This window comes from Nerophis ophidion, linkage group LG07 (genome assembly GCF_033978795.1).
Source record: "Nerophis ophidion isolate RoL-2023_Sa linkage group LG07, RoL_Noph_v1.0, whole genome shotgun sequence".
In the NCBI taxonomy this organism is placed as follows: domain Eukaryota; kingdom Metazoa; phylum Chordata; class Actinopteri; order Syngnathiformes; family Syngnathidae; genus Nerophis; species Nerophis ophidion.
In genome coordinates, this window is record NC_084617.1 from 72,372,993 (window position 1) to 72,388,794 (window position 15,802).

General features: G+C 43.8%; 1 protein-coding gene across 2 annotated transcripts in view; it reads right to left on the bottom strand.

The window, feature by feature from the left end:
- Positions 1-15,476, bottom strand: part of kat6a (K(lysine) acetyltransferase 6A) — a 114,183-nt gene extending 98,707 nt beyond the window's left edge. Inside the window, exons 1-2 of one of the 2 annotated variants that reach the window (XM_061907078.1) lie at positions 15,308-15,476; positions 8,454-9,758 (exon numbers count right to left, since the gene is read on the bottom strand). In XM_061907078.1, coding sequence (XP_061763062.1) covers positions 8,454-9,155 — 702 coding nt within the window. In that variant the 5' untranslated portion in view covers positions 9,156-9,758; positions 15,308-15,476. The remainder of the gene's footprint in view (positions 1-8,453; positions 9,759-15,307) is intronic. The other variant, XM_061907076.1, reaches the window with a different exon arrangement.
- Between the last annotated feature and the right edge of the window lie 326 nt (positions 15,477-15,802).

Below are 15,802 nucleotides of genomic sequence, written 5' to 3' on the forward strand. Positions count from 1 at the left end.
AGGTTTCAGCGCCAATAGCAAAAAAAAAAAAAAACAATAGCTGCAGAGGGCTTGCGATAGACGAAAGAGTTAAATGGTCGGTTGCATATTTTGGAGGGAAGTCGCCGCATACGTGCATGCAAGTGGCTTTTTTCACACGTCCTCACCGTGACACTGCACGCCGGCATTGAGAACTCTGGTTCACCCCACTCCAGCTGTTGGGGAGAGGGCAATCGCAGGGCAGGGAGATTGCTCTTGTCTATTATGACGGGATGAACATCACACACACACAACTATGTAATCACACAGCTCCGCGCACAAAGACTCCACGTCAAGCCCATCCCACCTAATGGCCAACGCTTCATACCGCTAACGGGTGCTCAGGGAGGCAATGAGATTTGGAGTCTATATATCCATGACCCCTGGTTGACTTCGATCCCCCTTCACCTCCCCCTTCATGACCTGGCAATGGCACCCTATTAGGATGAGAGGAGGGAGACGGACGGAAATAGGGTCTGCGATCCTGTTTGTATGGCACACTATGACATAAACAGCGAACTGCGTACACAAATCTACTCACAAATGAGGTCAATGCCTGGTGCTCCGCAATTTGTTTCGATTTTTCCTCCCAAAAAGTTCACTGAAAGCCTCTCTGCTCTTCATCTTGAGAAATCATAACTTTTGCCAGCCTTTTGGCAATGGAGCAAATTTGGAATTTGCCATATTAGCATTCACACCTCCACACAGAGCTTAAAGGCCTACTGAAATGAGCTTTTCTTATTCAAACGGGGATAGCGGGTCCATTTTATGTGTCATACTTGATCATTTTGCGGTATCGCCATATTTTTGCTGAAAGGATTTAGTCGAGAACATCAACGATAAAGTTCCCAACTTTTGGTCGCTAATAAAAAAGCCTTGGCTTTACTGGAAGTAGCAGACGATGTGCGCGTGACGTCACGGGTTGTGGAGCTCCTCACATCTGAACATTGTTTACAATAATAGCCAGCAGCAGCTAGAGCTATTCGGACCGAGAAAGCGACAATTTCCCCATTAATTTGAGCGAGGATGAAAGATTTGTGGATGAAGATCTTTAGAGTGAAGGCCTAGAAAAATAAAATAAAATAAGAAAAAAGGGCAAGTGAGAGCGATTCAGATGTTTTTAGACACATTTACTAGGATAATTTTGGGAAATCCCTTATCTGCCTATTGTGTTGCTAGTGTTTTAGTGAGTTAAATAGTACCTTAAAGTCGGAGTAGTGTGGTCACGGGTGTTTGACGCCAGAGTCTATGAGAGAAGTCACGGCAGCTGCAGGAGGATGCTGGCTCCGCTGATCTCCGGTAAGAGGAGACTTATTTCCACAATTTTCTCACCGAAAACTGCTGGTTGACATGTAGTCGGGATCCATGTTCGCTTGACCGCTCTGATCCCTAGTAAAGCTTCACCTCCGGGAATTTTAAACAAGGAAACACCGTGTGTTTGTGTGGCTAAAGGCTAAACGCTTCCCACCTCCATCTTTCTACTTTGACTTCTCCATTATTAATTGAACAAATTGCAAAAGATTCAGCAACACAGATGTCCAAAATACTGTGTAATTGCGCGATGAAAAGAGACGACTTTAAAGGGGAACATTATCACAATTTCAAAAGGGTTAAAAACAATAAAAATCAGTTCCCAGTGGCTTGTTGTATTTTTTATTTTTTTTATTTTACCGGTCTCGGAATATCCCTAAATAAAGCTTTAAAGTGCCTTATTTTCGACTCTCTGCGAAGACACTGGCCATTTCCCTGTGACGTCACACAGTGCTGCCAATGTAAACAAACAATGGGAATACAACAGCAAGATATAGTGACATTAGCTCGGATTCAAACTCGGATTTCAGCGACTTAAGCGATTCAACAGATTACGCATGTATTGAAACAGATGGCTGGAGTATGAAAATGTTGAAGAAGAAACTGAAGCTATTGAGCGAATAGCTATTGACGCTATTCATAGCCATAGCATGGCCGAATAGCTGCGTTAGCATCGCCGGTAAAATGTGCGGACCAAACGATCAGGACTTTCGCATCTTTTGACACTGGAGCAACTTAAATCCGTCGATTGGTAAGTGTTTGTTTCGCATTAATAGTGGGTGGAAGGAAACGTAATATAGTTGCAAATGCATCTACAGGTTATCCATACATCTCTGTGCCATGTCTGGTTTAGCACCGCCAGTAAATAGCATGTTAGCATCGATTAGGTGGCAGTCAACATCAACAAAACTCACCTTTGTGATTTCATTGACTATCGTTGCAAATGCATCTGCAGGTTATCCATACATCTCTGTGCCATGTCTGCTATAGCATCGCCGGTCAAATGTGGAGACACTCCGGTACATTCAATGGGGGTCTGGCGGCAGACACTTTGGCATCTTCGGGCCAGTGGTGCAACTTGAATCCCTCCCTGTTAGTGTTGTTACACCCTCCGACAACACACCGACGAGGCATGATGTCTCCAAGGTTCCAAAAAATAGTCCAAAAAACGGAAAATAACAGAGCTGAGACCCGGTGTTTGTAATGTGTTGAAAATGAAAATGGCGGGTGTGTTACCTCGGCGACGTCACATTCTGACGTCATCGCCTACAGCCCGATAAACAGAAAGGAGTTTAATTCGGCAAAATTCACCTATTTAGAGTTCGTAAATCGGTTAAAAAAATAAATGCTCTTTTTTCTGCACCATCAAGGTATATATTGACGCTTACATAGGTCTGGTGATAATGTTCCCCTTTAAGCCGCCAGTGGTGCTGGGCTAATATGTCCCCTCCAACCAATAACGTCACAAACACGCGTCATCATTCCGCGACATTTTCAACAGGAAACTCCGCGGGAAATTTTAAATTGTAATTTAGTGAACTAAACCGGCCGTATTGGCATGTGTTGCAATGTTAATATTTCACCATTGATATATAAACTATCAGACTGTGTGGTCGGTGGTAGTGGGTTTCAGAAGGCCTTTAAAATAAACGAAAAATAGGCAACTCTTTCAAAATACACATCACATACTTTAAAATACATCCTTATGAGACAACTTCATAACAAGGCCACAAGAGCAATAATTGGGATAAAACAGTACCGTAGATACCGTAGTATTGCAGGGTCCAAATCTTATCAATAATGCTATGTCGCGTGACAGTATCAAACAAAAACTTGGTGAGTTTAGGATTTTCTGGCACTTTTGCATTATACATCTCCCGGAATCCTGTGTAGGGCGGGACGCATGGGGGAGTGTGGAACGTCTTAACTAGTAGAGAGGAAGAGAAAGCGGGAGGTGAAACTACTTCATAGTAGATAAAACAATTTGGGTTTTTTCCAAAATCTTAATAACTGTTTGAGTTATGTTGCTAAAAGACAAACAAACCCTGGCGAAAACATAACCTCTTTGGCGGAAGTAATAAAGCGTGCCACGTTTGGCTTGAGCGTTCCGAGCCAAAACAGACTCAGTCAGGGCACGCCATGCTGAGGGTAAGCACCATCTGCACATCAAAAACTACTCGATAAGCTACCTTCACCTGGAAAAGATGAAGCCAGCAAAGCTGAACGTCAATTTGTGAGGTATTTACATTATTAAAAGTCAAAATGTGAGTTACCTTTTCTGAAAAAATGCAGTTCTCCAAACTGATAGAAGTAATGTCTACTGTAGTAAATAGTAACTTGTGATAAATATGATTACAACTAGGGCTGGGCGATATAATGAATATACTCGATATATCACGGGTTTGTCTGTGCGATATAGAAAATGAAGATATCGTGATATTAGAGTATACATTCTCACGCAGTTGCTTTAAGCTGCAGGCATTACACTACAGGCTTTTCTCACTCTCTCGTCCCTCCTTTTCGCAGAGACCTAAAACAAGCGCACCTTCTTACATACGTCACATACTGTCGCGCTTGACACTTCATACGCCCTTGCAGAGCAGAGATGTAGCAACATGGGTACCTTTAGCTGTGGTGCAAGCGGTAATACGAGAAAAAGAAGGTGTGAATCTAGTAATAAATTAACAAAGAATTCATTCCCAAGAAAAACAGTGGTGGTTTGGCTTCAAGCGGGAAGATGTTGAACAGACAACCGTAATATATCAAGGATGCGTCAAAAAGCGTTGCTACAAAAAGTAGCATTACTGTTCATTTGTAGCATCATTTGAAAAGTCACCCGCTAGAGAATGAAGAGTGCTGGAAACTCTGCGTTCGATGCCACAACCACAAATTTCTCAAGCAACCATTTCCACATCAACACCGTATGAAAAAAAAAAAGTGAACAACTGAAGGAGATAACGTCCGCAGGAACCGACCTCATAGCGAAGGACATACACGATTTGATTTCCTATTATGCAGCACATTTTTATTTGACAGTCATTTAAATATCTTGTGATCATCATGCAAATAAGTGCACTTTGTTTTTAACTATTGCAGTGGCGTTCTGTACAAAAAGTGCACTTTAATGTACCGTTGTTTTGATACGTCATCTGCGCCGTTTAAAATGTCTCTGACAATCTTGCACTCTCTGTTTTGGAAATGACATGAATGTTTGTGCCACTGCTTTGTAAAAAACCTCCTGTGGCTCTACTACCAGTCTGTGGTTGCCAGTGTTCTGTTCTACATGGTAGTGTGCTGGGGGGGCAGTACATCTAAGAAGGACAGCTCCAGACTTGACAAACTGATCAGGCGGGCCGGTTCTACAATCGGAATGAATCTGGACTCACTGGTGACGGTGGCAGAGAAGAGGACTGTTGACAAACTAGTGAGCATCCTGGATGATGCCAGTCACCCTCTGCATAGTGTTATCAGTAGCCAGAGGAGCCTGTTCAGTGCTAGACTGCTTCATCCCAAGTGCAGGACTAATAGACTCAAAAACTCCTTTGTCCCACACGCCATTAGACTGTACAACTCCTCTCTAGGGCGGGGGGCGGGGGGTACTAGGATGACAGGGGATGCAAAACAATAACAGTGCAATACATTTCCATAACAGTCACTACATTCTACTTTGTCTTGTTATATTCTTATTTTACTGTCATATTTTTATTCCCATTGTTGCTTTGTATTTTTTATTCTTATTGTAATATTTCTCTATTTTGTTGCCATTTAAACCCCCATTATTTACTTTTTACTTTAATTTAAAATGATCTCAACTCTGTACACTGCTGCTGGAATTTTAATTTTCCTGAAGGAATCAATAAAGTACTATCTATCTATCTAATAACTGTTTAATAAATACAATTTTAGTGAATTGACTTAGTTGTGATTTCCCTCTCTGCATGAAAGTTTAATGCAGTAAAAACAAGAAAGTTTTAATGTAGACACAGAATCATCATACTGGTGTGATTATATGCATCAAGTGTTCATTCAAGGCTAAGGCAAAATATAGAGATATATATCGTGTATCGTAACATGGCCTAAAAATATCGAGATATTCAATAAAAGGCCATATCGCCCAGTCCTAAATACAACATTTTTGTATTATGTTAGTGTTCAATTACAGCGAGTGTGTTTATCGGTGGCAGAGGGGTTAGTGCGTCTGCCTCACAATACCAAGTTCCTGCAGTCCCGGGTTCAAATCCAGGCTTGGGATCTTTCTGTGTGGATTTTGCATGTTCTCCACGTGAATGCGTGGGTTCCCTCCGGGTACTCCGGCTTCCTCCCACTTCCAAAAACATGCACCTGGGGATAGGTTGATTGGCAACACTAAATTGGCCCTAGTATGTGAGTGTTAATGTTGTCTGTCTATCTGTTTTGGCCCTGCGATGAGGTGGCGACTTGTCCAGGGTGTACCCCGCCTTCCGCCCGATTGTAGCTGAGATAGGCGCCAGCGCCCCCCGCGACCCCAAAAGGGAGTAAGCGGTAGAAAATGGGTGATTATCCCGAACATTCCTGTTACTTCCTTTGCACACTATGGCAAGTCTTTTTTTTTTTTTTACATATACCACAATGATATTGTACAGTGTCCTTAATACTGTGATATTGTACCATGAGGTTTTGTTACATACCTTAGCAATACCCAACTAAAGAACTCGGCTGTCATGCACAATTCCCTTGTTTTAAACAACATTTTTAATGTCTAATAATGGACACTCCAACCAAATGGTATCTAAAGAATGAACAATGTTTTGATTTTGTAGGATAAGGATTGTTTGTTTTTAAATAGTGGCTAGCGTGGCAGCAAGCTGATGAGTAGCTGAGTCAGAGAAAGCAAGTCTGGCCATCCTAAAGGTGCACCATTTGCAGCTAAGCAGGTCATTGTGTTATACAGACCCCATATGACTGCGGCCTGCTCTCTAAGCTAATCCTTTTTAGCGCGTGCGTGCAGCCTTCTGGGAGCCTGGGTGCTTGCGAAGGCATGTACACGCTCACAAAGAGCACAGATAAAGACGGTAGCCAGTCAAAACAGGAGCGCGGGCCAGCCTAAATCCTCCAAATCTATTGTTGTTAACTGGCTAGCAGGCAATAAAACACAGTATCAATTGGAACTAAGTGTGTTTACATGCCGCCCATGCAAACGTGCGCTGGCGTGCTTGTAATGCAGGAGGCTCGATGTTGTGCGCCGTGAATGAATTTTTTTGGAAGACATACATTGCAACGCCATCACAGCTTCTGTTTCTTTCTCGGGACATTCAAGTGTAGACGTCCATGGCAATAAGAAGCAAGAAGATAGCAACCGGCTGCTCTCTCAGATCAGGTTACAAAAGTGGGTGTGTTCCCGCTCTCCTCTGTCGCCTGCATGTCTGCCTCTACAGCTCATTCTTGCTTTCTTCTCACTGGATGTCTCGGCCTCTCTTTTTTCTTTCGGAGGTTTGTGGCTTGCATCATCCAGCCTCAAACAGCGCCACTGTAGACTTTTGCACTCTGCTTCAGCGCGCCCCTTTCTGACAGCCATGTCCAGACTGGGAAACCAGGCTGCAGACGGACCACAGTGGCTGGGAGCCATGGGACTTCCTCCGCCTGACCCGCCCAGAGGCTAACAAAGCAGCAACACACTTTGTGTTCGCAAGGACATTACCAACAAAACATGTTAGATAAACATACCTTCCTATAGTTCAGGGGTCGGCAACCCGCGGTTCTTTGATCACTCTGATGTGGCTCAGCTGCTAAATTGCCGACCCCTACGACTATTCCGTGAAGTCTCCGGATTTTAGTGCCTCTTTCAGAAATCACCCGGGGATGACATTCTCCAATTTTCACCTGAACTACAATACTGAGGGTGTACAGTGATGGCAACGTCTTTAACCTCCTCTACAACATGTCGTCGCGCCCGCTTTTACATCACGCGATCTGCGTGTCGACTGGTCATTCTATGTTTAGCCACTGTTAACACACGAAAGCGACTGCAACGTATACTTAGTCAACAGCCATACAGGTTACACTGAGGGTTGTAATATAAACAACTTTAACACTCTTACTAATATGCGCCATACTGGGAACCCACACCAAACAAGAATGACAAACACATTTTGGGAGAACATCTGCACTATAACACAACAAACACAAAAGAACAAATACCCAGAATTCCAAGCATCCCTACTCTTCCGGGCTACATTAGTGCCAAACCCCGCCTCCTCCAACCTCAACCGACTAGCTATAATGTAGCCCGGAAGAGTGGGATGCATGGGATTCTGGGTCTTTGTTCTTTTGTGTTTATGTTGTGTTACAGTGCTGATGTTCTCCCAAAATGTGTTTGTCATTCTTGTTTGGTGTGGGTTCACAGTGTGGCGCATACTAGTAAGAATGTTAAAGTTGTTTATATCACAACCCTCAGTGTAACCTGTATGGCTGTTGAACAAGTATGAAGTGCAATCGTTTGTGTGACAGCAGAAGCCTCGTACGACATGTGACTGGGCCGTCAAGCTGACTGGACGTGAAGGCAGCACCTTCATAGGTTGCCCTTATTATTGTTAATCGAGGGAAGTTCTGCAAACTTTCACGAGAATGGTTGATCTGACATTCGGTAGTCTCTCGGATTATTCGGGAGGGTTGGCAAGTGTGATGCTGTCAAGCGGCATTCATAAAAAACTCGCGGGCCCCACTATCATTACATTTTCATATTAAGGTGCGGGGCCGCGTGTCTGAGACCCCTGGTTTATACATAGCACAAACTAAAAAAAAACTCTGTATGCACTGTTATTTCATTTTAAATTTCAAAAGAGTTTTGTGGCTCCCATTGTTTTCTTTATTTTGTGAAACGGATCAAAATGGCTATTTGAGTGGTAAAGGTTGCCATAGTTGAAGACCTTTCTATCATGTAAGTCACAGCACTGACTATCATTCAATACAAGTGCAGGGCAAAAATCACTGTATTCCCATCATAACCTACAGTGGACATTTGTGTTTTCCTAAATTTGTAAATTTGACAAAAGAAATGGACTAAAAAGAAACTGGCTCTCAAAATTATATGTGACAATTGACTAATTATATTTGCTTCAGGTGTATAAACAATATTTAAAACTCACCTTATCTTTCTCATGGGGTAGCAGGCGGACGGGTGGCAGCGATTCCAGGGACACCAGCCCAGTGCCGTCATCCAGGGAGGAGCTGCGGCTGATGAGCTGAAAAAGCGGACCCTGCTTGGCCACACGTCCATGGGCCACGGCTCTTTTGAGGCCGACCCTTAGCTGCTGGTGGAAAAGGCCTGGCCCCATGGAGCCGCTGCCCGACAGATAGGCTGCCACATCCGCCTGGCACTTGAGAAAGCGCTCGATGTTTTTTAAGCTGGAGCCGCTCGGCTCATGGAGGCCCTCCAGAGCCCGCTTAATCAACTTGTTCCAGTCAAGTCCAGGTCTCTTGTGAAAGCTGCCACCAGTGCTGCTGCTGCTACCGCCGCCACCACCGCCTCCGGCGCCGCCGCCGCCACCGCCGCCGCTGCTGCTGCCGCCTCCGCCGACAGAGCTGCTGCCTTTTAGCTTGGGAGGAACCAAGCGCCCAGGATTATCAGGATCCTTGTAAGAGTTGAGACCTTTGTTGGAGACTTTAAGGATGGTTCCATCTTTGACGCTGAGCTCTAATTGTTCCAGTATCGTCCTGCGGTCGAGTCCATGGGACATAGAAACAGCATTGCAAATACGCTCCTCCGATGGTCGCTGCTTCTGCTTTTTCACCTTCTTGATGGCCTCTAGAATCCACTGGGTGTACATGGGGTTGGCCAGTTTCACCATGGCTGCAGTCTGTCAGGCCACGGTGGCCCTGGGGCCTTACCGCTCTCACCAAACTCCCCCCAAAAAAAAGGTCAACTACAGGCCAAAGAAAAACAACTGGCCTGCGCCGAAGCGCCGCCGCCCCTCCTCTTCTTTCTAGTTCTTCTTGCTTCACCTCCACTTACTATCCCTTGTCTTGCGGCCGCACGGATACTCCCACAGAAGCAGAATATGAACAACTCGGCCGTGTGCAGCTGACCATAGCCCAACCCCCAAAAACCTAACTCGCCATTCAAATCAAATCGGTCCACCCACTGCAGTCACAGGAATGTGACGAGTGTAACTGAATGTTAAGTGTTAATTTTAACGATAAACCAGTCTGTTAACAGTCACTGGTAAGTAAACAAATTCTCAACGTGAGCTGCAAAACAATGACCATGTTCTCCAAGACCTGCGTTTAAACAGTTCAGCAACAAACGTCTGTGGGATAAATTTGAGTTCTTCAAAATATTATTCCCTTTCACCGTGTTCTTTAACTCCGGCAGTCCGGGCTTCTCAACACCAGGACGGAGAACCCAGGGCTGATCACCGTCATGCCTATTGTGCTTCTGCAGCAGATGCACCCTGCGTGAAAAAAGACACACAAAAAAAAAAGACACCGGTAAGAAAAACGGATGTGTATCAAACTGTTCAGATACCATTCAAGTCAAGCAAGGGAGGCAACAGAATTTAAACAAGGATATTTCACATGTCTTTACTGTGTATATAATTAAATAAATGATAAATGGGTTGTACTTGTATAGCGCTTTATGTTGTTTATGCGTTTAGTGTTTATGTGTTTAGTGTTTATGTTGTGTACAAAGTGTATTTACAATATGTTGTGCAAAGGAAATGTTATATTTTTTAGAAACTCATCTTTTATTTGACATTGTTTATAGGGTTAGGCGGAATAAGTGCTCAACTTCGGCCTAAACCCTTTTGGTCTGCAACATTTTCAATTTATGAAAGTACAACTGTTTGCTTATGTAAAACTGTTTATTTTGTTGACCACTGACCGAAGAAATAATAAACTAAAAACTAAACTAAACTTAAAAACAAACCTAACAGCAGTGCCCTTACATACATATATAAACAAAGTACTTCCTTATAATGAAATAACAGTGAAAAATGATTCAAAACACTCAAATTAATATAAAGTCGCTCGTTATTATTTAGTTTGTTTTGTTTACATGGACTGCGATGGGGGTGTCCAAGCGATCCCGAAAGAGACAAGCGGTAGGAAATGGATGGATGTTTACGTGGAACACTACCAAAACATGCTATTAATACCAAAATCGGCGCACAGGAACATACAGAGGGAGTACATTTGGAAAAATAGAAAAGGAAACATGTAATACACATGACATCAGCCCATTTCAGTGACCTACCACTCTGTTTTGTTGCCTAACGCAGTGTTTTTTAACCTTTTTTGAGCCTAGGCACATTTTTTGCGTTTAAAAAAATCCGGAGGCACACCACCAGCAGAAATCATTAAAACACTAAACTCAGTTGAGAGTAAAAAGTCGCCGTCGCAATTGTTGGGTATGACTTTAAACTATTACCAGGCATGCATCACTATAGCTCTTGTCTCAAAGTAGGTATACTGTCACTACCTGTCACATCACACCATGACTTATTTTGACTTTTTTGCTGTTTTCTTGTGTGTAGTGTTTTAGTTCTTGTCTTGCACTCCTATTTTGGTGGCTTTTTCCCTTTTTTTTTGGTATTTTCCTGTAGCAGTTTCATGTCTTCCTTTGAGCGATATGTCCCGCACCTGCTTTGTTTTAGCAATCAAGAATATTTCAGTTGTTTTTATCCCTCTTTGTGGTGACATTGTCCATTGTCATGTCATGTTCGGATGTACTTTGTGGACGCCGTCTTTGCTCCACAGTAAGTCTTTGCTGTCGTCCAGCATTCTTTTTTTGTTTACTTTGCAGCCAGTTCAGTTGTAGTTTTGTTCCACATAGCCTTGCCTAAGCTTCCATGCCTTTTCTTAAAGGGCACTTACCTTTTGTTTATTTTTGGTTTAAGCATTAGATACAAACCCTGTTTCCATATGAGGTGGGAAATTGTGTTAGATGTAAATATAAACAGAATACAATGATTTACAAATCATTTTCAACCCATATTCAGTTGAATATGCTACAAAGACAACATATTTGATGTTCAAACTGATAAACTTTTTTTTTTTGCAAATAATCACTAACTTTAGAACTTGATGCCAGCAACACGTGACAAAGAAGTTGGGAAAGGTGTCAATAAATACTGAAAAAGTTGAGAAATTCTCATCAAACACTTATTTGGAACATCCCACAGGTGTGCAGGCTAATTGGGAACAGGTGGGTGCCATGATTGGGTATAAAAGCAGCTTCTATAAAATGCTAAGTAATTCACAAACAAGGATGGGCGAGGGTCACCAATTTGTAAGCAAATTGTCAAACAGTTTTAGAACAACATTTCTCAACAAGCTATTGCAAGGAATTTAGGGATTTCACCATCTACGGTCCGTAAAATCATCAAAAGGTTCAGAGAATCTGGAGAAATCACTGCACATAAGCAATGATATTACGGAACGTTGATCCCTCAGGTGGTACTGCATCAAAAACAGACAGTGTGTAAAGGATATCACCACATGGGCTCAGGAACGCTTCATAAAACCACTGTCAGTAACTACAGTTGGTTGCTACATCTGTAAGTGGAAGTTAAAACTCTGCTATGCAAAGCAAGACCCATTTATCAACAACACCAAGGAACGCCGCTGGCTTCGCTGGGCCCGAGCTCATCTACGATGGACTGATGCAAAGTAGAAAAGTGTTCTGTGGTCTGACGAGTCCACATTTAAAATTATATTTGGAAACTGTGGACGTGGTTTCCTTCGAAACAAAGAGGAAAATAACCATCCTGATTGTTATAGGCGCGAAGTTCAAAAGCCAGCATCTGTGATGGTATGGGGGTGCATTAGTGCCCAAGGCATGGGTAACTTACACATCTGTAAAGGCACCATTAATGCTGAATGGTCCATACAGGTTTTGGAGCAACATATGTTGTCATCCAAGTAACGTTATCATGGACGCCCCTGCTTATTTCAGCAAGACAATGCCAAGCCACGTTCAGCAGGTGTTACAACAGCATGGCTTCGTAAAAAAAGAGTGCTGGTACTTTCCTGGCCCGCCTGCAGTCCATCGAAAATGTGCGGCGCATTATGAAGCGTAAAATACGACAGCGGAGACCCCGGACTGTTGAACAACTGAAGCTCTACATAATCAATCAATCAATCAATGTTTACTTATATAGCCCTAAATCACTAGTGTCTCAAAGGGCTGCACAAACCACAACACGAACCACTACGACATCCTCGGTAGGCCCACATAAGGGCAAGGAAAACTCACACCCAGTGGGACGTCGGTGACAATGATGACTATGAGAACCTTGGAGAGGAGGAAAGCAATGGATGTCAAGCGGGTCTAACATGATACTGTGAAAGTTCAATCCATAATGGATCCAACACAGTCGCGAGAGTCCAGTCATAAAACAAGAATGGGAAAGAATTCCACTTTCGAAGCTTCAACAATTAGTTTCCTCAGTTCCCAAACGTTTGAGTGTTGTTAAAAGAAAAGGTGATGTAACACAGTGGTGAACATGCCCTTTCCCAACTACTTTGGCATGTGTTGCAGCCATGAAATTCTAAGTTAATCATTATTTGCAAAAAAAAAAAAATTAAGTTTATGAGTTTGAACATCAAATATCTTGTCTTTGTAGTGCATTCAACTGAATATGGGTTGAAAATGTAACGTTATCACGGACGCCCCTGCTTATTTCAGCAAGATAATGCCAAGCCACGTTCAGCAGGTGTTACAACAGCATGGCTTTGTAAAAAAAGAGTGCGGGTACTTTCCTGGCCCGCCTGCAGTCCATCGAAAACGTGCGGCGCATTATGAAGCGTAAAATACAAAAGCGGAGACCCCGGACTGTTGAACAACTGAAGCTTTACATAATCAATCAATCAATGTTTACTTATATAGCCCTAAATCACTAGTGTCTCAAAGGGCTGCACAAACCACAACACGAACCACTACGACATCCTCGGTAGGCCCACATAAGGGCAAGGAAAACTCACACCCAGCGGGACGTCGGTGACAATGATGACTATGAGAACCTTGGAGAGGAGGAAAGCAATGGATGTCGAGCGGGTCTAACATGATACTGTGAAAGTTCAATCCATAATGGATCCAACACAGTCGCGAGAGTCCAGTCATAAAACAAGAATGGGAAAGAATTCCACTTTCGAAACTTCAACAATTAGTTTCCTCAGTTCCCAAACGTTTATTGAGTGTTGTTAAAAGAAAAGGTGCTGTAACACAGTGGTGAACATGCCCTTTCCCAACTACTTTGGCACGTGTTGCAGCCATGAAATTCTAAGTTAATCATTATTTACAAAAAAAAAAAAAAAAGTTTATGAGTTTGAACATCAAATATCTTGTCTTTGTAGTGCATTCAACTGAATATGGGTTGAAAATGTAACGTTATCACGGACGCCCCTGCTTATTTCAGCAAGACAATGCCAAGCCACGTTCAGCAGGTGTTACAACAGCATGGCTTTGTAAAAAAAGAGTGCGGGTACTTTCCTGGCCCGCCTGCAGTCCATCGAAAACGTGCGGCGCATTATGAAGTGTAAAATACAAAAGCGGAGACCCCGGACTGTTGAACAACTGAAGCTCTACATAATCAATCAATCAATCAATCAATCAATCAATCAATCAATCAATGTTTACTTATATAGCCCTAAATCACTAGTGTCTCAAAGGGCTGCACAAACCACAACACGAACCACTACGACATCCTCGGTAGGCCCACATAAGGGCAAGGAAAACTCACACCCAGTGGGACGTCGGTGACAATGATGACTATGAGAACCTTGGAGAGGAGGAAAGCAATGGATGTCGAGCGGGTCTAACATGATACTGTGAAAGTTCAATCCATAATGGATCCAACACAGTCGCGAGAGTCCAGTCATAAAACAAGAATGGGAAAGAATTCCACTTTCAAAGCTTCAACAATTAGTTTCCTCAGTTCCCAAACGTTTATTGAGTGTTGTTAAAAGAAAAGGTGATGTAACACAGTGGTGAACATGCCCTTTCCCAACTACTTTGGCATGTGTTGCAGCCATGAAATTCTAAGTCATTTGCAAAAAAAAATAAAGTTTATGAGTTTGAACATCAAATATCTTGTCTTTGTAGTGCATTCAACTGAATAGGGGTTGAAAATGATTTGCAAATCATTGTTTTCTGTTTATATTTACATCGAACACAATTTCCCAACTCATACGGAAACGGGGTTTGTAGTCAAAACACAGACGAGTTAGCAAACATTAGCCGAGCGTGGCTAAGCTAAACAATCGAGTAAAGTCAGTAGCAAAAATAAGACGAAAACAAGTGTCCCGTTTCTTTATTGTCGCTGGCACAATTAAGTCCTTCCCGCTAAATGCCGTCGTTTAGCCGGCTAACGTTACCCAGCTAGCCAGGATCGGTGTTACTAACGTTACTCCCCCGGAACGTAAACAGCAGGAAAACGCCAGGCTCCTCCTGGCTGGGAACCGCCGAGCATTAAACAAAAAAAATCCGCCGAAAACACACGTTTAAGCCAAATAATCGCACCGCGACGAGCTGAGCCTAATAAACCTCATTTTGAATGTCATTCCCATATTTTAAGGTAAGACCGCGGCCTTGTGTTGGGGGGCACAATGCAACTTGCTGACGGCCATGTCGGGCTAGCGGAGGGGGGAATGGAGGCATCCCCGCGCACTATTTCACATCCGGCGACAAAGACCCGACAAGAGATACCTCCACCCGCCCACCTCGCCTTCACGTCTGCCCGCCCCACGTTACACTTTAGCCCGCGGCTGCGGAGGAGACAAGGCCGCTGGAGTGGAGCAGCTAGGCCGCGGCGGCTGCTCCAACACCCCCCACACACACACACACCACCTTCCAGCCCCCCAGTACCCCGCTCTCCCTCTCGCGGTCCCCCCCGAAAAAGCAGCTCCGATTGTGGCTCGGGGTTTGGGGGGCGAATAGCCGCGCCGTTTAAAAAAAAACACGCCACGACCTCTTAAATCAGGCCTCTCGCTGCCGACTCACCGGAATTCCGTGTCGATCCGCCGGGGAAAAGGTGCCGGAACCGCGCAGAACGGAGACAACAACAAGCCTTAGAACGCAGCCAGAGACCAGAGGCTCTGGAGCCGACGCCATCTTTGAGTGAAACGGAGCACGGCGGTGGGGGAGGGGGTAACACTGAACAGGCAGCCCGGACCAAGGGACCGTCTGCATAGTGCGAGGCGAAAGATCCCGGGGAAAAGAAACACTAAACGGTGAGGGGGGGGGGCGGCTGTTGCTATGAGAGGGGCTACGGCAGGGGTGTACAAAGTAAGGCCTGGGGGCCATTTGGGGCCCGCAGATAATCGTTAACCGGCCGCCACACATTCTGCAAAAATTGCAAAATTGATAGGATTGCAAAAATAAAAAAACATTTTAATTAGGGGGTATGAGGTGAAATCAATCAATCAATCAATCAATGTTTATTTATGTAGCCATAAATCACTAGTGTCTCAAAGGGCTGCACAAACCACGGTAGGG